The sequence below is a fragment of the Sinohyriopsis cumingii genome, chromosome 16 (genome assembly GCF_028554795.1).
Source record: "Sinohyriopsis cumingii isolate HCF-2022 chromosome 16, ASM2855479v2, whole genome shotgun sequence".
Lineage (NCBI taxonomy): Eukaryota > Metazoa > Mollusca > Bivalvia > Unionida > Unionidae > Sinohyriopsis > Sinohyriopsis cumingii.
In genome coordinates, this window is record NC_142976.1 from 12,486,186 (window position 1) to 12,509,295 (window position 23,110).

Consider the following 23,110-nt stretch of genomic DNA (forward strand, 5'->3'; position numbering starts at 1 on the left):
CATCAATTAGCATAATGGTAGATGCTTTCATTTTGGCTGAGATTATATATGATAGTACACATCAACTGTCCTTCTGTCCAAGTTATAACCCTTGTTCATACCTCATGTCTCTGGCTCACTACCTACCCAAGTGGGAGCACAATTGATGTAAGAGCCATTGGCAAGCTTCTCAGGCTCACTACCTACCCAAGAGGGAGCATAATTGATGTAAGAGCCATTGGCAAGCTTCTCAGGCATGGCAGACAGAGGCAAAGTAGCATCAGAAACATGATAAAGTTCTCATCTCACTCCAGGGAATGATAAGCTTATTTTCATTTAATCAAGCAAATCATCTGGAACAAAGATCACTGATGAAAATTTGATACATTGTATCAAGCAAATCATCTGGAACAAAGATCACTGATGAAAATTTGATACAATGTATCAAGCAAATCATCTGGAACAAAGATCACTGATGAAAATTTGATACATTGTATCAAAATCCAGTCCCGAAGCACACCACTCCTTAGAATCAGGCAAGCCCACACTGGTAGAAGATTACCACTGTGTCATTAACACTGTGATAGCTTAGAATGTGAAACTCAATTCTGACAGAGCTGTTATATATGGGAATGATAGAAGCTTTTCTTCAAGTATGGTTTGCTGTCACTGGGTTTTTTTTAATGCCTAATCCCAAGTTGTTAAGAACTTCAGGTTTTCATAGCACACTTTACGAACAATGAAAAACCAGACTCCAGTCTTAATTACAACAGTGAAATTAATCTAGTTTGCCCATGGGACAATGCATGGAAGTGACAGGACTGAGACATTACAAAACCAGTTGTGTTTCTGTAACAATTATCCAATCATAAATCAAAACGTCATAACAAAGATATTGATAATAATGCTCTGTGAAGGAACTTCATCACAATGTTATGTCACTTCCTTTTTTGATTGTCAATATTAGTTGTATATATAAATTTTATATCGCTTGCCTTTTTTGATTGTCAATATTAGTTGTATATATAAATGTTATGTCGCTTGCCTTTTTTGATTGTCAATATTAGTTGTATATATAAATGTTATGTCGCTTGCCTTTTTTGATTGTCAATATTAGTTGCATATATAAATGTTATGTCGCTTGCCTTTTTTGATTGTCAATATTAGCTGCATATATAAATGTTATGTTGCTTGCCTTTTTTGATTGTCAATATTAGTTGTATATATAAATGTTATGTCGCTTGCCTTTTTTGATTGTCAATATTAGTTGTATAATATTTAATACCTGATAAACCTTGTTGGCATTTCTATGAGCATTCTACCATTTTCAAGTTTCCTCCTTTTGATTCCAAAACAAGAATTCATTTTTCTGTCCATTTCCTCTTTTAGGATTTGTCTTTTTTTGATGATTGCCTCATAATAGTCCATCATATTCCAGATCTCACTGTTTGGAATGAAAAAAGAAAGCATATGGATAGAGATTTAAACACAAAAAGCAACAAAAGTTGTACATTCTATAACTGCCTTTTCTGCTAAGGACCCAACAAATCTATAAGAATCATAAACAACAACATCATCAAAATAATCAGCATTATTACCACCATTTAAGTCATCATCGATTTCATCATTATCATTGTTATCCTCTAACAATACACCAAAGCAATTTTAGCCTCTTACCATAGTTGTCCCATTGCAGCAGCTGTCTGTGTCCTGATACCCTCCTCTTTGTCCATATCAGCATGCATCATCTGTAGAATGCAATACTTGGTGTTGGTAAACATGTTGTCATGGTCAATACACTGTAAAAAGTAAAAGGTTATTCTTCCAATCATACAAATGCCAATCATCAAATATTCAGTTATCAAAATCATTTGAAGTAAGTTTTCAAATAAATCTGAAAAATCATTTCAAGAAATATGTTGTCATTTTTTAAAAATTTTATTATCACCTGTACAAGCAAAAATTAGGTTTGTACTTAGTTTACCCTTCAGTACAAAAAAAGTAAATGGAGGATTTTTCTCAGGACTGAAATTGATAATTCTCTATTTTAAGGAATGTTTTATTTCTTCTTGAAGAAATCCCTAAAACAAACAAAATGTATTTATGACATCATAATTACATACCCAAAAAAATTAGGTCAAAATGATCTTATTTTAATCTCATTATCTGAAAACCATGGAAATAGTTACTGAAGTATTTGATGTAAGTTTGCCAGTGGAGTTATAATAAGTTATTTTTCTACTGGGCATGAGAATTAGAGGTGGCCAAGTGTTCTCAAAGATCTTGACCTTTTGTACGCAATCTTAAGCTTAACTTAATGTGCAAATGATATTATTTCTTATTTGACTTACCTTATTAGACATCTGACCTTACACTTTTGACCTTAGACATCTGACCTTAAGACCACAGAATCCTAAGAGCATGTTATCCATAAAGTTTGGTCAAGAAACTTACTCTAGAACAAAAGTTACCAAAACAAAAGCATTCCACAAATTTAGACCAAGGTAAATGATCTAGAACTAAATTTACCATTCAATTAGCTATTTTATGTTCTTAAGTCAGTGACCTTGACCTTTCACCTTTAGCTAAAAAAAATCAATAGGCTTTGTTACCTAATGTGTAAGTCATCCACAAACTTTGATTTAGGTATATTGTTAAAAACTAAAATTGGTGCATGAACCATTTTGCTTCTTTCAGCCACAGTAACCTTGACCTTTTACAGTTGAATCCCAAACCTTATAAGAAACTTGCTGACCCCATGTGCAAGCCATTCATTGCCATGGTCTGATTCAGCTATAAGAGGCAGAAATAATGTCACAGTGTGTGTTAAACAATTTTTTCTTTCAGTAATCAGTGACTTTGATGATAAACTTTTGACCCCCAATTCAATGGGCTTCTTTCTTATCCTAAGTACATTTCATTCACAAAGTTTGGTCCCAGCATGTGATGTCAAACTAATGTCATTGGGCAAAAAATATTTATCTTCAAAGTAACCCCAATATCAGGCTTCTTTCTTATCCCAAGTGCAAGTGAAGCACAATGGATGGTAGCTGTAGATGATGGAGAACTCAAGTTATCATGCAGAAAACAATTTTTTTCTTTCAACTGCAGTCACCTTGACCTCTGAACTTTTGACTCCAAAATTGATAGGGTCTTTCCTTATGCCATACACAAAGTTTGGTAACTGTAGATGGTGGATAACAAGTTATTGTGCATAAACCATTTTCCTTCTTTTCATCAGGGTGACCTTGTCTTCTGACCTTATTAAAAATCAGTAGGGTTTTTCCTTACCCCATGTGCAAGTCATCTACCAAGTTTGGTAATTGTAGATCTTGGACAACTCAAGTTATTCTATGGAAATGAAACTGGTAACAAACAGATGAATGACTAGAGGGACAAGATATGTACACAATATCACAATTATTGGTTGCTGCATTTATATGAGAGAATATGAACAAGTTTTTATGATCAATACTGCACAACATTAGGAGCGAAGTATTACTAAAAAAAATTAGTTAATATCTTCCCATACAAATGCAATAACCTTTTTATTATATACTAATTTTTCATTTCACATAAGGCTTAATAATAACAACAACACACTACAAGAAATGAAGAAATTGAATTTTATGCTTGATTTTAAAGTAAATACACAACTGAAGGTTCAACAATACACAGTAACAGTCTTAAAGCACACATGGCATTGACTGTCATAAGCTCAGTCATTCATTTAAAAAATCAATCTTTTTAGTCAACTTAAAACTGAAATTTTGAGTCATATTGTGAATGAATGTGCACAAAAAGAACTTATCCAGTTGGTCAGGAATGGAGGGATTTTGCTTTTCTGACCGTCAAACTAAATTCTGCTTTTTCTAGTTGTGATGGACTGAATTTATTAGCTAGGTCAATTCCATAAATTGTAGGTGTGATTGAAGGGACTGGCCATGATTCAGATGAATATGTTTCTGTTCCACTGCTGGTTGTTTGGAATCATAATGTAGGGAAAAAATATTAATTCGTTTAATTTAAATTCTCAAAAAAGATGCAGGATTAAATATTGTTTGCTAGGGAATATCACATTCATTTCATTTTAAGTGTAATCAGAATATTGTGATTTCTGTTGTACTCAAAATTAGCCTATAGTACAATTTTGTCGTGTGGATAAATATTTGGAATACATGCAATTCTGATTAGCAGAAATAAGTAAGAAAGTACATTTGGAAGAAAGTCAAGATATAAAAATGTAAGTATAATTATTGCCATTATTATTACCAGCTAAAGCCAACATAATTATGCTTATGCCCAGCTATCTGCATAACCTGTATGACTTCTATCACTACTATAAATCAAAACATCTCCAGCCCATTTTGTAAAATAAAATTCATCATGATTCTGGCTTACTGGCTCTGAGGCTCTTGGTTTTCTTCTTCAGTTGCATTTTAGTTTCCAAATTTAGTGCTTGGACTTGTAAAATGGTATATCTCTGAGGAAGATGGGATAGCCCTTGGCCTTAATATATCTTTCTATTTATAGACCCTTGAGAGCATTAGTCATAGTCTGAACCATTTGATTTCTCCTAAATAACTGTTTCAATGATCAGAATGGTATTTTCAATACTGCATGTCTTACATTTGTTGTGGACATTGTGGATATCAGATTCATTTACTTGCTTGGTTGAAAGCATCTTTTGTGAATCAGCGAATTGATCCACATCGTCAACTTTATCATTTCTACTTTCATTTGGACCAAACAGCTTATTTGGTTCATTAACAGACAAATCTAATAAATCAAAAGCTCATTTGATTGCTACATGAGTGTATAGTGTTTGTTTACAATCAAAAGTTGTGCAGTGTGAAGCAGTGCAGTATGGAAAAATACTGCATGATTCTGACAGTGTGAAGATAATGTAGAAAAAAATAAGCATATAATAACTTACTATACTCCATCTTATGACAGCTATATAAAAAATGCCACAGGAAAAAGACATTGATACACCAGTAATTTTTCTTGACTATGGTGGGGTAAAATTAATGTGATACTCAATCTATCCTATGCAAAACAGAGTAACCTAAAACAATCAGTGCTTTTTTCTTTTGAGTATGAATAACTATGAAGCTGAACTATATACACATTTATTTTGGTGTTTTTCAAAGGCCTACAACAATACAGAAGAATCCTCTACCTTAAAACTTTAGTGTGCTTAATGATTACACCAGAGTGTAATCACCAGAGTGTAATCAGTGATTACATAGCTAACGTTTACGAAGTTTTAAGCAGTCACCTGAAGCCAAATTAAATATTTATCATGCAGAAAATAATGAAGTACTAATGTGATCCTGACAGCTAAATGTTGGTCCCTTTTCTAACAATATTTAAAAAAAATAATTTGCTTCCTTTTCTATATTGCAATTTCTATTTTAACTGGCACTACATGTACAGTCCCAGTACTATGTTAACATGCTGTTAAACTATTTACATACATATGTACCAGTGATCCCAAAATTATAGTTTCTCTTTGGACATTTTTTCCTGAAAATTAACATGGATGCCAAATATTTGTCACATTTAATATAAAAAACAGTGGAGGTATAAAAGGTAGTAACAAGAAATATAACATTGATATACTGAATAAATGTACAAAATAAATGTGTCATTCTCAGTTCCTGTTGCTCCACTTTAATATTATCATGCCAAGTTTTCCCTGGAATATATATCAGTAATGGTGACCATTGTTAACATGTGAGTAGTTTTATGAAACAAATTCAATGGAATATATATCAGTATAAGATGACTTCTATTATAATACGTGTCTCTTATGACACATACTCATTGGAATACATGTCAGATAAAGTGACCTCTTTTATAATACGTGTCTCTTAAGACACATACTCAATGGAATGCATGTCAGATAAGGTGACCTCTTTTATAATATGTGTCTCTTATGACACATACTCATTGGAATACATGTCAGATAAGGTGACCTCTTTTATAATACGTGTCTCTTAAGACACATACTCAATGGAATACATGTCAGATAAGGTGACCTCTTTTATAATACGTGTCTCTTATGACACATACTCAATGGAATGCATGTCAGATAAGGTGACCTCTTTTATAATACGTGTCTCTTAAGACACATACTCAATGGAATACATGTCAGATAAGGTGACCTCTTTTATAATACGTGTCTCTTATGACACATACTTATTGGAATACATGTCAGATAAGGTGAACTCTTTTATAATACGTGTCTCTTAAGACACATACTCAATGGAATACATGTCAGATAAGGTGACCTCTTTTATAATATGTGTCTCTTATGACACATACTCATTGGAATACATGTCAGATAAGGTGACCTCTTTTATAATACGTGTCTCTTAAGACACATACTCAATGGAATACATGTCAGATAAGGTGACCTCTTTTATAATACGTGTCTCTTATGACACATACTCAATGGAATACATGTCAGATAAGGTGACCTCTTTTATAATACGTGTCTCTTATGACACATACTCAATGGAATGCATGTCAGATAAGGTGACCTCTTTTATAATACGTGTCTCTTATGACACATACTCAATGGAATACATGTCAGATAAGGTGACCTCTTTAATAATACGTGTCTCTTATGACACATACTCAATGGAATACATGTCAGATAAGGTGACCTCTTTTATAATGCATGTCTCTTATGACACATACTCAATGGAATACATGTCAGATAAGGTGACCTCTTTTATAATACGTGTCTCTTATGACACATACTCAATGGAATACATGTCAGATAAGGTGACCTCTTTTATAATACGTGTCTTTTATGACACATACTCATTGGAATACATGTCAGATAAGGTGACCTCTTTTATAATACATGTCTCTTAAGACACATACTCAATGGAATACATGTCAGATAAGGTGACCTCTTTTATAATACGTGTCTCTTAAGACACATACTCAATGGAATACATGTCAGATAAGGTGACCTCTTTTATAATACGTGTCTCTTATGACACATACTCAATGGAATGCATGTCAGATAAGGTGACCTCTTTTATAATACGTGTCTCTTATGACACATACTCAATGGAATGCGTGTCTCTTATGACACATACTCAATGGAATGCGTGTCTCTTATGACACATACTCAATGGAATACATGGTAAGGTGACCTCTGTTATGATGTGAATCTTTTATGGCTCACAGGAATAGCATTACAAAGAGAGACCACTCTACATTTTCCCAGTTTGTCCTTAGCTCCCTCTGATTGGACCATGAGATGAGATAGCCACATAAGTCTAACAATGAAATGACTTACAATCTGGAGATATCTTCTGATCACTTCAAACAGTGGTAATTTTCCTTCCTTCCTGAAGATAGAAGGATTCCATTGGGCAGCTCTTGCAACCATCACAGAGGATGCCCCCGTTTCCTTCCTGAATCCCTCTATATCAGCATACTCATTGATTTCCTTTGAACCACCACTATTGGGAGAAAAATATATATCACTTATCAAAGATCAAGAAAAACTGCACACTAGTATATTCAAACCGCATCTATTCAGATTGATAAATTATTATATTTCCTGGCAAAATAAAAGTACAACAAAAGTCCCTCAAAGGATCGGATGCTCCACTGGCTGAAAAGAAAGCAAGTAATCCATCATAAGTCCAGACTTTCACACTTTATCAGCTTTTCAGCTTTCTTAGTGTACAATTTTAAATAAGATATCTTGTGTGTGTGTGTCAGTGTTGCCATGGTGATCATACTGGATGGCAGACTGGAACCATTTCAATTAATAACCAACTGGACATCATTCAAAGACTTCTGGAGAAATTCTATGTTTATATGACTTTATATGACTTTTTGTTTATGAGTAGTGATAAGATTTTCAAGATGGCTGCCATGGTAGCTACCTTGATCATAATTTTGGCAACATTTTCATTGCCTAGACATCATGCAACATTTTCCAGTGAAAACCCATGTTAATATTACTTTGTGTTTATAAGGAGTAGTGATCACAAGATTTATCATAGCAAGTCTTTTAGTGAAAACTCCATGCTGATATGACCATTTATCTCTCTGGAGTATCAATAATAAGACTGCCAAAATGGCCATTCTGGCAGCCATACTGAATATCTAAATGGCACCAATACTATAGGCCCATCCAAAAGTCCTGTGGTGAAAATTCCATGTCAGCAGATTTTCCATAGAGTAGCCATAACAGTAGTTTCAAGATGGCCATTGTAAAAGCCATCCTGGATTTCTAAATGGCACCATTGCTATAGGCCCATCCAGAAGTCTTGTGGTGAAAATTCCATGTCAGCAGATTTTCCACAGAGTAGCCATAACAGTAGTAACAAGATGACCATTGCAAAAGCCAAACTGGATTTCCAAGCAACACCATTTTCATTGATGACCAACTGGACCATGGGATGAATGTGTATAGCTTCATGGTAATCCTTGAAGACATTCAGGAGGTGTAGTGACCACAAACTTATACTAGTGGAGAGACGGACAACAAATCCCATAAGCTCTTCTGGTCTATGAGTACAGTATCACTACAGAGCTTCATAATAGAAATTATTATAATACATTAGTTCAATTGATGTTTTTCAAACTGACCTTAGTAGTATGGACTCAGAATGATAACACTGATTTTGGCCACTAATTCTGGTAACAAAAACTTATTTAAAGGCTCATAATGACTGCCACCCACTTTCAACAAAAATAAATATCAGGCTCATAATGACTGCCACCCACTTTCAACAAAAATAAATATCAGGCTCATAATGACTGCCACCAACATTCAACAAAAATAAACATCAGCCAGTGCCATGATGATTCTGCTTTAAATCTTTAAGCAAAATATTTTGACTCATGTGATCCCTCGCACTTTAACTTAGTTGCTTAAAAGCAGGACTGTCTTCATTGACTTTCAGACATGGAAAGCATCGACTTGGTAGCCAGCTTTTAAGGCAATGTATGATCAATAGGACTATTTTCCTTGGCTCTTGAAAGACTACTTTATGAAATGTGCTATGTTTGCTTGTATAAACTTCATCAATTAGAGAAAGAAATTATAAAAAGAGAACCCATCCAATATTTTTGATTAGTACAAATAAACAAGCCTATACAGAAAGTGGTAGCTCAACAAGATTTGGGTGAAATTTTTAACACTTTCGGAAGGAAGACAGTATAAAGTTACAGAGCCAAGAGCTCTGTCCCATATGGGCAGGAACTAAGAAGCAGATGAAATAGAAAACAAACTTAAAAATCAGTTAGCTAAACTTGTAGTAGAAAGGGGAGTTAATTTGTAAGTGTTTTTTCCCTTTGATGACAGTTTTTATGTTGTTTATGAATAAAGGTAGAGAAGTCGACATCTCCTATTCTACCTGCGAATTAGTTGTAGAAGAATATCAAAGGATGGCAGCCAACTGCAGCACTTGTGTGTGTGTGTGTGTGTGTGTGTGTGTGTGTGTGTGTGTGTGTGTGTGTGTGTGTGTGTGTGTGTGTGTGTGTGTGTGTGTGTGTGTAACTTTAACAATTTTTCAGTCATACTGCTACAATGTCTGCAGTGTGGCAGTTTATAGTGATGTCTAGCAATGGGACATCATGCCACAGACATGCAGCATGATGTCCCACCTAGTCATATTATCCTGACACCAGTGCTGATCAGTTCTAACACTAACCTCATAATGCTGAGTGCCTAGTGAGGCAGCTGTTCGTACCATTTATATAAGTCTTTGGCATGACTCAGCCAGGGTTTGAACCTGCAAACTCCCGCATCCGAGTCATATACTCTAACTACAGTAAAACCTGTTATGAGAGACCGCTCCTTCTGCCAACCAAAAGCGGTCTCTCAAGACAGGTGGTCTCTCATAAGAGGTGTGTGAAAATGGACTGGTTTTCAGGGTCAATAGTTAGCATTGTTGAAAAATAAATAATACCCATACTCACTGTACATGTATCATATCCTTTATTCATAAATCTTGTTAAATATTGCATGCATTCCTCTCAAAATATCTTTATATAATAAAGATATACATCGATCAAACAACGAGAATAAAATTTATATTTCAACATCACATTAATATGTACAAAAAATGAACAGTTAGATATGATGTATATATGTTATTTTATACACTTATTTACTTGTTTTTTTTTAAAAGAAATCCATTATACTTCTTTGTTGACATGTTTTACTCAGCTATTTGGTCTGAACATGTATCTCAATTATTGCCTTTTCCTGAATCAACTTTCCACTTACTGGTATGTTTTTACTCCTTGCAACACAAAACCACTCCCATACTCGCTCGTTCAGATCTCTGTAAACTGTCCGTCGTGCTGTGGCATATTTCCTCTGTGCTTGTGCACCTTTCTGCCATTCGTTTCTAATGGACTTCTTGTTTTTGATTACATTTTGAACTTGCGTTTTACCAACGCTTAATCTGACTGCTATTTTGCGAGTGAGCCTTTTTCATTTCTTTCAATGACATTAATCCTTTCTTCCAGTGCTAAAATTTTTCTTTTTTTCAGCGGAGATTCTGCCATTGTTATTAGTGTTGATGTTATAAAGACTATCGGTTTGATCAGGTTTTGGGGAAATGTGGAATAAATATATATTATGTACCAATGAATGAAACCAAAAGACATAATTAACTCATCAAGAAACAATACATTTATTCTGAGATAAAGTTTAAATCAACAGCGTTATAGCTCGATAAACAAATGTTCGACCATCTGCACCCAAGTAAACAGATTGTGGTTTGGTGAAACACTAACAAAAGAAATAAAAAATAATTGTAAAAAAATCCGGAAATGATTCTCACTTACTAGTATTAAAGACAATGAGCGCATTCACCCTCCAGGCATTATGGATTAACTGGAAAGACAAACGATGTACTCAAACCTACACTGAAGCCCTTTCAAACGATTTCTCACTGGGACATAAGGACTACCAGCGTTTTGTGAGTTTTCATAAAGATAAAGAAAAAATACAAACCTCTAAATTGACTGCGTATATCCATCATTACTCCCTTTGATGTTACTCTTACTGGCTATTCACATGACTTCGGCACTACAATGGCGGTTAGTGACATGTACTTTAGTCTGGTTTACTGCAGTTTACAAATGACACCGTACGCTGGAGTTGTAAATTTCACAAAACTGGTACTGTAGCAAGACAAATTATTTTTAAATACTTTATTAGAGCAATCTTTGCTGTTTATGCAGTCTTTGTTACAAAGGATTAAATGATGGTTAGAGGTGTTTATCCCGATATATGGTTGTTCAACTATAGTGTTATTTAATGTGCACTTTGTTTGCATACTACATTTATCCCGAGCTCTAGTGTTTACAAAGGATTAAGTTAAGGTCAGTGGTGTCAATCTGTTTTGATTTTTTGGCGATGCAGTCGTTCATAGCAGTGTCAAAATGCATATTTTGCCAAGAAATCGCGGTCGCTGGTTGCGTTCAGCAGGTGGTCATTCATAACAGAGCGTTTATATAGTAAAATCGATCCGTGCATTACGATTGTGGTCGGAAATGACAGGTAGTCGCTCATAGCAGAGGTCGCTCATGACAGGTTTTACTGTACTAGGCCACCTGAGTTGCTTTATGGGCCAGTGACAACTCTTGAAAACTGAGGGCCCAAGATGGACATCATACACCACAAGCTTGATCCATGAGGGTGCCTATATAAACTGTATATCTTCCACAGGAAGTGCCTAGCAGCACTATGCAAGTTAGTCTGTTGTATAACTGGTTTCATGAAGTGGGTTCTTGGGTATTATGGCACTAAACTGGGCACTGTACACAAAAGTGTTTAGCAGCACAATGCAAGTGGTGGAACTGGTCAAGTTTGTTCTCTGGTGGCTGATACAGTATGACCAGTTATGGTCAAGGCCCATTGTGATCAGCTAGATCTGGCTGAGTCTGGTCATAAAGGGACATAGCCATTTTGGTTGGCATGACAATTATTGAGGTTGAGACAGGATATTGATCCATTTATCTGGTCAGTAATTTTGATAGGCGAGACTGTCACTGACACTGCTGGTCTCCATCTCTCTGGCCATTAAATGATATGGTTTCAAACCCTTGCGTGCAAGCTGATGTTTTCATCCCTCGATCTGTAATTAACTTCTGTCCATAATATGCAAGTCTGACATGTACTCAAGGAATGACAACCTGAGAAAACTACACATCCTGAGTGGTCTCCCCCATGGTCTAAATCAGTAAGACAAAATAGACATGGTGTAGTGAGTGTCCTGCTCTATGAATTTGTGAAAATCCGTGCAGAGTTACCTACTATGACAAATACCTGTAGAAGGCCTGTACAGGTAGAGTTACCCACTATGGCAAATACCTGTAGAAGGCCTGTACTGGTAGAGTTACCCACTATGACAAATACCTGTAGAAGGCCTGTACAGGTAGAGTTACCCACTATGACAAATACCTGTAGAAAGCCTGTACAGGTAGATTTACCCACTATGACAAATACCTGTAGAAGGCCTGTACAGGTAGAGAATTAGACCATAATTATTAATATTTTGAAAGTGGATGCTAAATAATCCATTATAATCACAAATAACTGTAGAAAGTTCAAGGCCTATACAGGCAGAATCTGATCATTGCTTATAGGAATTACCTGTAGAAAACAACTAATCAATTTTAGTAACAGCTTAGTCATAGGAAGGCAAAATTGTTTGATTGCCTATACAGGTAAAATCAATGAAGCACTGCTTATAGAAACATGTATGAGCTGGACCCTATTGAGAAAACCATGTATAGAAAAAACATATCTTTGATGTCATCGGAAGAAAGAAAAGTTTGAAATGTAGACAGAGTATACTTCCCTTTTGAAGTGAAGTCTCCTCCAACTTGTAAGTGCAGAACTTCCAGTGATTCTGTAAAGGATTTTGCAAGGTCTCTCTTGATGAAAGCATGCTGCTTGGCACTATCAGAAGTGGTATGTGGAGAATTCACAGGATTTGGCACCAATCCCAGTATCTCACAGACCCACGTTGGTCAAGCTGAGACTCAAGCACTTGTGGACAGAGGTGAGATGTGTGATTGATCTGAAAAGGCGAGTGCCCTATACCATTTGGCCACCCAGGACCATATGGCTACCCAGGACCATTTGGCCACCCAGGACCATATGGCTACCCAGGACCATTTGGCCACCCAGGACCATTTGGCTACCCAGGACCATTTGGCCACCCAGGACCTCTTCAAGTCTTTTAAACTTTAAACCTAGACTTAAATTCTGTTCATGAACTTAGTCATCAAGAACACTTGGTGTAATTTGGTCAACAACCATGTGTAATTGACATAAACTTATTAAAATTTAGACTGAAGTGTGTGTGCATTTGTGTGTGTGTGTGTGCATGCATGCATGGGTGTGTTTGTGTATACACTGACTTGGCAATAACAGGTATCCTGAGGACTTCTGCAGCAGCTTTGATTACATCATTATGATTCTGGTGCTGTGGTCTTTCTTCCTTTGTACGACCATGGATTGTGATTGCTGATATTCCTGTACTCTCCATTAATTTCACAAAATTTAAGGTTTCCTGTAACTAAATGAAAGATTTCAGATTTTTTGAGACAATTGCTTCATACCATGACTCATAAAAAATATGGTTAATTGATAATGGTTTTATCACCTCATAAAAATATGGCTAATTGATAATGGTTTTATCACCTCATAAAAATATGGTTAATTGATAATGGTTTTATCACCTCATAAAAATATGGTTAATTGATAATGGTTTTATCACCTCATAAAAATATGATTAATTGATAACGGTTTTATCACCTCATAAAAATATGGTTAACTGATAACGGTTTTATCACCTCACAAAAATATGATTAACTGATAAGGATTTTATCACCTCATAAAAATATGGTTAACTGATAATGGTTATATCACCTCATAAAAATATGGTTAACTGATAACGGTTTTATCATTTCATAAATATATGGTTAATTGATAATGGTTTTATCACTTCATAAAAATATGGTTAATTGATAATGGTTTTATCACCTCATAAAAATATGGTTAATTGATAATGGTTTTATCACCTCATAAAAATATGGTTAATTGATAATGGTTTTATCACCTCATAAAAATACGGTTAATTGATAATGGTTTTATCACCTCATAAAAATATGGTTAACTGATAATGGTTATATCACCTCATAAAAATGTGGTTAATTGATAATGGTTTTATCACCTCATAAAAATATGGTTAATTGATAATGGTTTTATCACCTCACAAAAATATGGCTAATTGATAACGGTTTTATCACCTCATAAAAATATGGTTAATTGATAAAGGTTTTATCACCTCATAAAAATATGGTTAATTGATAATGGTTTTATCACTTCATAAAAATATGGTTAATTGATAATGGTTTTATCAGCTCATTAAAATATGGTTAATTGATAATGGTTTCAAAATGTTTTAAGCTGTAAATCTTGGAACAAAAGAATTCAACAAAAAGAACACTTTGATTAATAGGGAAAAACGCTGGTGCAGCTAATTTTTGGAAAACATATTCTACATTGGTAAATACTGCTGTAACTAATTTTCAAATCAATGTTCTATACATGTAACTCTGCAAGTACTCTTCTAGCTAATTTTAGAAACCACATTCTACATTTGTAAGTACTTTTTTGATGCATCTCTTCACATTTTTGTCTCCTGTCCAATTTAAATTATCTCGAAGCAAACTGTTACAAATCTCTTTCAATACCATACAAATAACAACTAAAGGTATATATTTCAATACCATACAAATAACAACCAAAGGTATATATTTCAATACCATACAAATAACAACCAAAGGTATATATTTCAATGACTACCAAACAAATAACACTTAAATGTATATATTTCACTGAAAACTACAGAGAAGTCAATTAAAGATATTTATTATATATTTCATTGAATACTACAGAGAAGTCAATTAAAGATATATATTTCATTGAATACTAAACAAACAACAATTAAAGGTATATCATCAATGGGAAATATTTGTTATGCAAAGTTGTAAACATTCAGTTGACCATTTATGCACAAAAATGTTCATCAAAATACACAGCACTAATTAAATGTGCAATATTTAATTACACTAAAGTATTTTAATGGATATTACATTATGAGACAGAATTATATCAGTGGGATAAAAATGATATCACCATAGTGGCAATGCCACTTTTATCACCACAATGGCAATATCACTTTTGGAACTACTTTCTTTTTCCATTTACAAAGTATACCTGTCTTTATGCATGTCCTCCAGACCTGTTTTTCTATATTTAGGACTACTTTTTGGTTCCTTTCCTACTCTCGCTCTCTCCCACCCCATCAGAATACATCTTAAAATGTATCAAGACTGTTGATCCTCTAGTATACAATTATGTAATCAATGAAACTACACCATCAAAAATGCATAAAAATGAACCTACAAAAAAATGTTTCAAGTATAAAGTTTTTATAAGAAGTTCTATAATTAGTTTTCCACATAAATCATGCAAATTGTCAAGTACTGAACTTGCATGACATGTTACTATTTGATATCCTGAGTCATCCATTCAGTATCAAACCTGTTACACACAATGACAAATGGTTTTTTTTTAAAGAAAAACTCTTGATAGTAATCAAACTGTTTAAGCAGTGATTTTAACTATCATCATGATCATATTCATGTCTGAAAACAATGGTGTTATGTATATTTAATTGTTTGTTTGTACGTTTTAACTTTTATTCATTTCATTACATGTTATCATAATGTAACATTGTTCGCTGGACTTGACCTTGTCCAAAATTGAGTTCATTTCTGCTTGACCTGATTGACTTTTTTAAAATTCCATTTATGTGAACTAATAATAGCTTCATTATTTTCTATATGTATGAGCTTATTAACCAAATTATTATTCAGGTAAACATGTTGATTTGGGTCAGGGTTTTGGAGATTCCAAAGTGAATTGTATAGGCTATTGTGTTGTAAGTAAACAAGGCTCATTAGATCATTCTAGAAGGTTAGTTTCCATTCGGTAATGTTTTTTTTTTAGAAAATGTTAATAGTGACCTGAGGTAAAGCAGAGAACTATATTATCTTGTGACTGTGAGGATTTCACCAGTCGTGCTTTAACATCTAGCACTATAAGGCTGTATTATGTTGTGACCAGTTTGGGCTGAATTTTATTTTCTTCAAATTATTGAATTCAAGTGATTATTTTCTCTGGAAATACCAATGTGCTCTGATAAAATTCTTGGATAAAGACATTCATTGGAATTTATATTGTATTAAAACCTGGAATAATATTTCTGTGATTCAACAAGAGACTGTTGACACATCAGTACTTTTTAAGCTATAAGACATATCATCACCTTCAATTTTAAATCTCTCTGGGACTTGAACTGAGTTTCATTCAGGACTTTCTATTACTAGGACTTGTGTCTTTAATTCTTGGATTATTTTGGATTTAATTCGCAATACCATAAGTTCTTTTTCTCATTTTTCACTTTGTGTTCTAGGGAAATAAATTATTTGTTAAATTTTACAAAGCTTTCTTTGTCTTCACTCTTTTCTGTTACTTATTTTAAGAGCATAGACTCGTAACAATGGTAAAAATCAGGTGTTTACAATCATTAAAATCTGTTGTTTAATGATATTATGTTCTGAATCCTGTTCTGTCAAACTGCAATAGTAACCCCACACCAGTATTGTTGTTTGCAGTGTTCACTGTACCCATCCACAAATAAAGTGTGTTAACGAAAATAAAATCTCCTCAATTCTGCATGAAAACTTGCATTAGTTTGATAAAATACACATCTGAAGTATTATATGTAAAACCCAATTTTGCAGAAATTCACTGACCTAGGAAAATATTGTAAAACTTCAATACTTCTTTTTATTGCTGTTAAAGTGCAACCATTAATTACACTGATACTAAATAGAGAAACAAATCAATTGAAATTTTTAAAAAATACATAATAAAAAAACTTTTTTCAGTAGACATAAGGAAAATTTTATGATGGATTGGCATCATTTAAAAAAATTTAAAAGACTTTCATGCCAGAACAATTTCTGTCAGACCTAGTCAAAATCTACTTTGTAGAAGTCATTTAAAAGTTATTCTATTTTAAGTGATGGTGGCAACATCTGTAAAAAGTTAGAAAACCAGGGTGGTTTCTGTCCAGTCTGGTCAAATTCTTCTTATAGGTTGTCCAGAAGTCTTTCAAGGGGTCTTGTATTTTTTGTAATGGTGGCCATATTATATTTTTTGTAATGGTGGCCATATTATATTTTTAGCAATGGTGGCCATATTATATTTTTAGTAATGGTGGCCATATTATATTTTTAGTAATGGTGACCATATATTTTTAGTAATGGTGGCCATATTATATCTTAGCAATGGTGGCCATATTATATTTTTAGTAATGCTGGCCATATCATATTTTTAGTAATGGTGGCCACCATATTATATTTTTAGTAATGGTGTCCATATTATATTTTTAGTAATGGTATCCATATTATAATTTTAGTAATGGTAGCCATTTTATATTTGAGTAATGGTGGCCATATTGTATTTTTAGTAATGGTGGCCATATTATATTTTTAGTAATGGTGGCCATACTATATTTTTGTTTAGTAATGGTGGCATTATTGGCATCAACTTGAATAACAGGATAACTTCCTGTCACATTTAGTCAAATTCTGTTGAGCACTTTTGAGAAGAAGTTCTTCAAAGGTTTTTCTATTTTTATCAATGATAGATATATTTAATAGTGAATGGCATCATTTTGACAAACCTGAAGGCCCTTTTTGCCAAAATGCTTCTGCAAAATTTGTCATCCAATTCCATTCAGCACTTTTTGAAAAGAAGACACTTAAACATGTTTTATTATTAGAACTGGTTGCTGCATTAGATGGCAGGTCCTCTGTTCAAATTTCAAAGCTCTTTATGCCTGGATGCTCTGTCCCAAGTTTAAATGAACTTTGTCCAGTGATGTTTTAAAAGTTTACATAGCAAACATTGACAGATGACACACAACAGACACAGAGACATACTAGGAGAACATAAAATAATTTATATTTCCTCTCAAATGACCTTCAACATGAGGCAGAGGTATATGGCTATGGTATATGACATATTGTCTAATATGATATAGAGGGATTTACAAATCAACTTGCCCAACTCCTGGGACAAACTCAAATTTACAAATCAACTTGCCCAACTCCTGGGACAAACTCAAATTTACTAATCAAGTTGCCAACTCCTGGGACAAACTCAACTTTGGCTCAGGCAAACTTGAGTTTCCAAATTGTAATAAAAAGGGAAAAAGGGTTTATGGTCTGTTTGTAATATTTGATGTTCTGCAAGTGTTACATCTTGTGATCTTGCCATAGTGTGTGTGTGTGTGTATATATATATATATATATATATATATTCTGACATTTTCTCATGACTTGTGATAACGTAAATATTTCATATTAAAAGCAAGTGTTTGACAAATCATGAATAAATGTTTGTATTCCAACTTATCAGTTACATTTTAATCTTAAATTTTTGAATGTATCTGGGATTTGCCAACTTCTAGTTTCCTACCTAGCCTCAAGTTTACAGTGTAAACAATTGAATTGTCAAAGATTGCTTATATGCATTAACTGACTTAAAGGTAAATGGGTGTTAATTGTTAATAACGCATAAGATTTATCTGACATGTGTGCTTGAAAATAAAAAGATTAACCTCCAGGATGATTTCATTCAAAGCATGACTGATGATGTACTGAAAATGTAGCAAGCAATTTTAATAATCTGATGCTTACATGATAAGTACAGGAAACTTACTGCCTGATAAACAATTACATGGATAAAAATAAATGTTTTCAATCTCATAAATCGACTTGTCAAATATTTTAATGCATGTTGCCATTTCAAGGTGACTATAAGATAATTGTTAAATAACTGGATAAAATATGTGGGTCTCAACTAAATTAGGTATGTTAACTTTATACTGACAAGACCTTGGATGAGTTTAATTTCCAGTTTCTGTCATTTAGAACATTTATGGCATATGGTTCTGGTTCTTTGGTTGATCTACTGTAACATTCAAAGGAATGTATGACTTCAGCCAAAGTTATCATGTATAAAACTACAGTAGAGCCGAGTACCCAATATCGTTTCATTATTTACAATATAACTTTTCAAAATTGGAACTGATGAAAATGAAACAGTTTATTGTAATAAATATTAATTATTTATTGTCAATTTCATATAACATCCATATATTAAATGTGATAATACCTCATTACTATGTGACGTTTTATGTTGTTATTTTTCTTTGCTCACACGTATAAACTGTTTACTTTGGATGCAACGGTCACACCACAGCCTTCATTAACACGAGGCAGATAATGTAACCCTTTGACTGGGATTTCCTTGTCTCAGTCCAAACCCCAACATAGATTCTATATGTCCATTAACCACAGGCCTACCAGTTGAACTATTGGTCAGCAAGTGACACAGCATTTCTTGCCAGTAGAGACCACAGGAAGGCTTGAATGTGTGCTGCACAGCCAGTCAGATGGTCGCCTTGGTGGTGGCTTAACAACTAGTCTGGTGGACAGATGAGTGAAACAGGCAGTGAGTCATACAGATCAATTTGACAGATCATAATAGTCCACAAACAAATGAATAACCAGCTCGTATGCGGCATGGCATGCTGATGTTATTTTTCCTCTTCAGCAGCTGGACTGGTTGGCAGGCAGCAGGAGAGATTGCTTTAGGAATGACTGGCTTGTTGTACAGATCATCAAAGTCAGTAAATTACCCCATGCATCCAAATTTTCAGGCCCAAAGTCTGCTAAAAAAAATAGGAGGACACTCTTTTGAAGAGTCAAAATCGTTATTGAAGATATATGATGAATGGAAATGCAGAAATTCCAGAGCACCTCAACTGCATTATCTCTTCCTGTACAAATCTTCTCCACAACTGCAACTAAAGAAGCATCTGGAAATGTGTGGCATTGACATTTCTGAAAGACACTGGTCCTTCAATTGAAGCTGGTCTGACATAATAGTTTTTGATGGAGAAGGAGCCATCATGGTGCCCCCGGCCCACTAAACTTGCTATCAACAACATCTGTTGGTGAACACTCAAGCTATCGCTTTCCACTGATCTAGACTTCTTCTGGGTCATTTTACTCTTTTAGCTCTTGTGCAGACCTGTGGTGCATAGCCCCTCTGACTACTCTGTACATACAATGCACAATGAAGTTGTTGTTGTTGTTGTTGTTGTAGGGTTTAATGCCATTTTTCAGCACACGATAGGCTATACATGGTGGCCAGTATTAATGGTGGAGGAAGAACCCGAAAAATCCCCGGAAAGAACCACCGACCCTCGAGAAGCTACTGGCAAGCTTTCTCACATACCCACATTGGCTGAATCCCACAATGAAGTCAAAGAACACTTTGTGCAAGCAATGTATATATCATGCATATACTTGCATACTTTTAATTTCTTGTACTTGGCACAGTTGGTCTTCATTATCTAAGTGACAAAAACAACAGACACAACAACTGCAAAGTGTTCAAGTCCACAAACTTTGAAAAATTCCCCAAAATACTAACATAATCATGTGGCAAATACATTCATAGGTAATACTATAGTAACTTTCGAGGTATATGGTAAGGAAAGGCATAGATTTTCCTGGATTTCAAGGAGCAATGCTGACTATTACAATTGGTAAATATCTGGTTCATGAGGTATAATGGTACCAATTGTACCAGCCCAGGTGGGCAGAGCTTAAGGTGTAGGGAAAATTTTATTCAGAAATAAAGAAATACACCAGCTTATGATTGGTGCATTATGTAAGAGTTGTACTTTCTGTTAGGCTTAAAAAAAAGTTAAGCCTCTTGGCAACATGTGAGATTATGTTAATTCATATCTAGATCATATTTTGTATTTCTTATGATTTTTTAAAAATGTGGTACACATGGCTGAAAATGTGACTTGTGACTAGATAACTCTTATCCCTGTCTAGTTCCATCAGAGTTATCTCTCTTAAATGCAATGGAGTACCTGGTTTTGTCCTTGTCAAATTGACAATCTAACATTATTCTCTATGACAATGTGTTACATGCATGCTGAGGTAGGATAGCACATAACATTAGCATTGAGGTCTATGGAAAAACAATTGGTACCGTGATACCATGAGTAGCCACCTTGCAGTAATAAGGGGAGGTAATGGGCAAGAGTGTCCTCTCTTTGTTTTTATGATATAAAGACAGAAAAGATTAAATGTTTGTCTTTCTGTATGGTTAGACTCAAAAGGATGCAGCGCATAATTTCTAATATTAATGTGATCGAGGAATGAATGCAATCAATTGAGAAAACAATGCAGCTGCTTTTGCAACAAACCCACAATGCCATTTCATTATCTATTTTGTTTCAGCTTCTAAACTGAAAACCTAATAAAATCTTTGGCAAACCCTAACATTCCAAATCTTACAGAAACATGATCACTTTAAAGTCTGGAAAAGACATATTGTACTGTTTGCTACCCAGTAACACTGGAATTAAGAGTAATGACAGAGCCGACAAAGCAGCTATTATCGCCCTGGAGACTCCATTTCAGATCCAATATAATGGCTTTAAGTATTGTGTCAATCAATAAATTCTGTGTACTTGGCAAAATATGTGAAATGAAGACTCCATAAAATATGCTTTGAAACATACAACACATCATTGCAGATTAGCATCATTCACACAGAGATGAAGTGTTATTTTGTAATTCACAGTCAAACATAACTGACCCATGCATACCTCCTGATGGGTAAACTTTGACTAGAATGCACACTGTGTCACTGTCCACTGACAATGAAGAACACTCTCATTGAGTGTACTTACTTCCAAACTTGGAGACAGAAGTTGTATGTGAACTTTGTTAAGCAGCATTTTAATATTCTACCAGAAAAATATATGCTCTTCTAACATAGTGTGTTTATATAAGAAATTAAACACTGATTCTAAATTTCAAGGACTTCATCTTTTTAACAGTGAGTTTTCTTTCACATACTTTTTAAAGATCTTTGGCACCTTTTACCTTTAATCTTGTGAGAGAAAAGAATTTACTGCTACTTGTAAGGAAATGAGCAATTTGTAAGCTAACAGTTTTACCTTGTAAGATTTTTGCTTTTTGTCTTCAAAGAGCTACATATTTTCATTTATTTGGAAAGGTTCATCTTCCTACAGATTCTCCCCTTATATTTCAGAACTCTTGATCAGCACTACAAAGCCTTGATTGTGTTAGAATGCCGACAAATGCTATATAAATATAATACATTCATACATACAGATGGACAGACAGACAGTGCCATAATATAATATAGCAAAACTTAAGATGGACATATAAATACAGCAAGTTGAAAATCTGGAGGTACAGCATATTGTGTCTTTGAGGGAAATACATAAAAGAGACACAATATCCCTAAAAAGCAAAAAACTATACCTCATATCTCGACAATCAATGCTGTGTAGCTCTCAAAAACATCTGGCCAAAACTATATTGTTCAGTTTTAAATCCAAATATATAGAATTTCTAGCCTAATATATGGTATACGTAAATTGATAATGAGAAAACAAAATGAAACACTTTAGCATGCAGGATTCTTTTTGGAATCCATGTGTGCATGAGAGAAATTCAATACCACTTACTGTGGGTAAAATTCTTATCTTGCATGTGACTGGAATACTGAGACAATTGACTAGTGCTGACAGAATCTGAAATATCAGAAATAAAGTGTACAAATTTTGAGACCCTTTAATAATAATAATAATAATAACAACAATGATGATGACAATGATGATGACAATGACATTGTTTTAACTTTGTGATTCAGTTTGTTGCATAATCAACCCTGAAGCCCTTATCAAATGATTTATTTTTGTGGTTATGAAATATCAAGATTTTCTGAAAGATGGATAAAGATGATGTAATATGCTATCCGTGAGAGGAAATTCCCAAACAAAAATTTATCAGACTCTATGAGTGGTTTAGTCGAGGTAGAAATGTTGCAAAAAAGTTAGACTTTGCTTTTCTGGCCATATAT

At 34.1% G+C, this 23,110-nt stretch overlaps 1 protein-coding gene across 4 annotated transcripts in view; it reads right to left on the reverse strand.

The window, feature by feature from the left end:
* LOC149779955 (tRNA-dihydrouridine(20) synthase [NAD(P)+]-like) overlaps positions 1-23,110 on the reverse strand; it is a 77,456-nt gene that overhangs the window by 29,504 nt on the left and 24,842 nt on the right. For all 4 annotated transcript variants that reach the window (XM_089936661.1, XM_089936662.1, XM_089936663.1 and 1 more), the window contains 5 exons: positions 22,716-22,781; positions 13,405-13,562; positions 7,301-7,466; positions 1,657-1,778; positions 1,265-1,423 (listed from right to left, as the gene is read on the reverse strand). In XM_089936661.1, the coding sequence (XP_089792787.1) occupies positions 1,265-1,423; positions 1,657-1,778; positions 7,301-7,466; positions 13,405-13,562; positions 22,716-22,781 (671 nt within the window). The remainder of the gene's footprint in view (positions 1-1,264; positions 1,424-1,656; positions 1,779-7,300; positions 7,467-13,404; positions 13,563-22,715; positions 22,782-23,110) is intronic.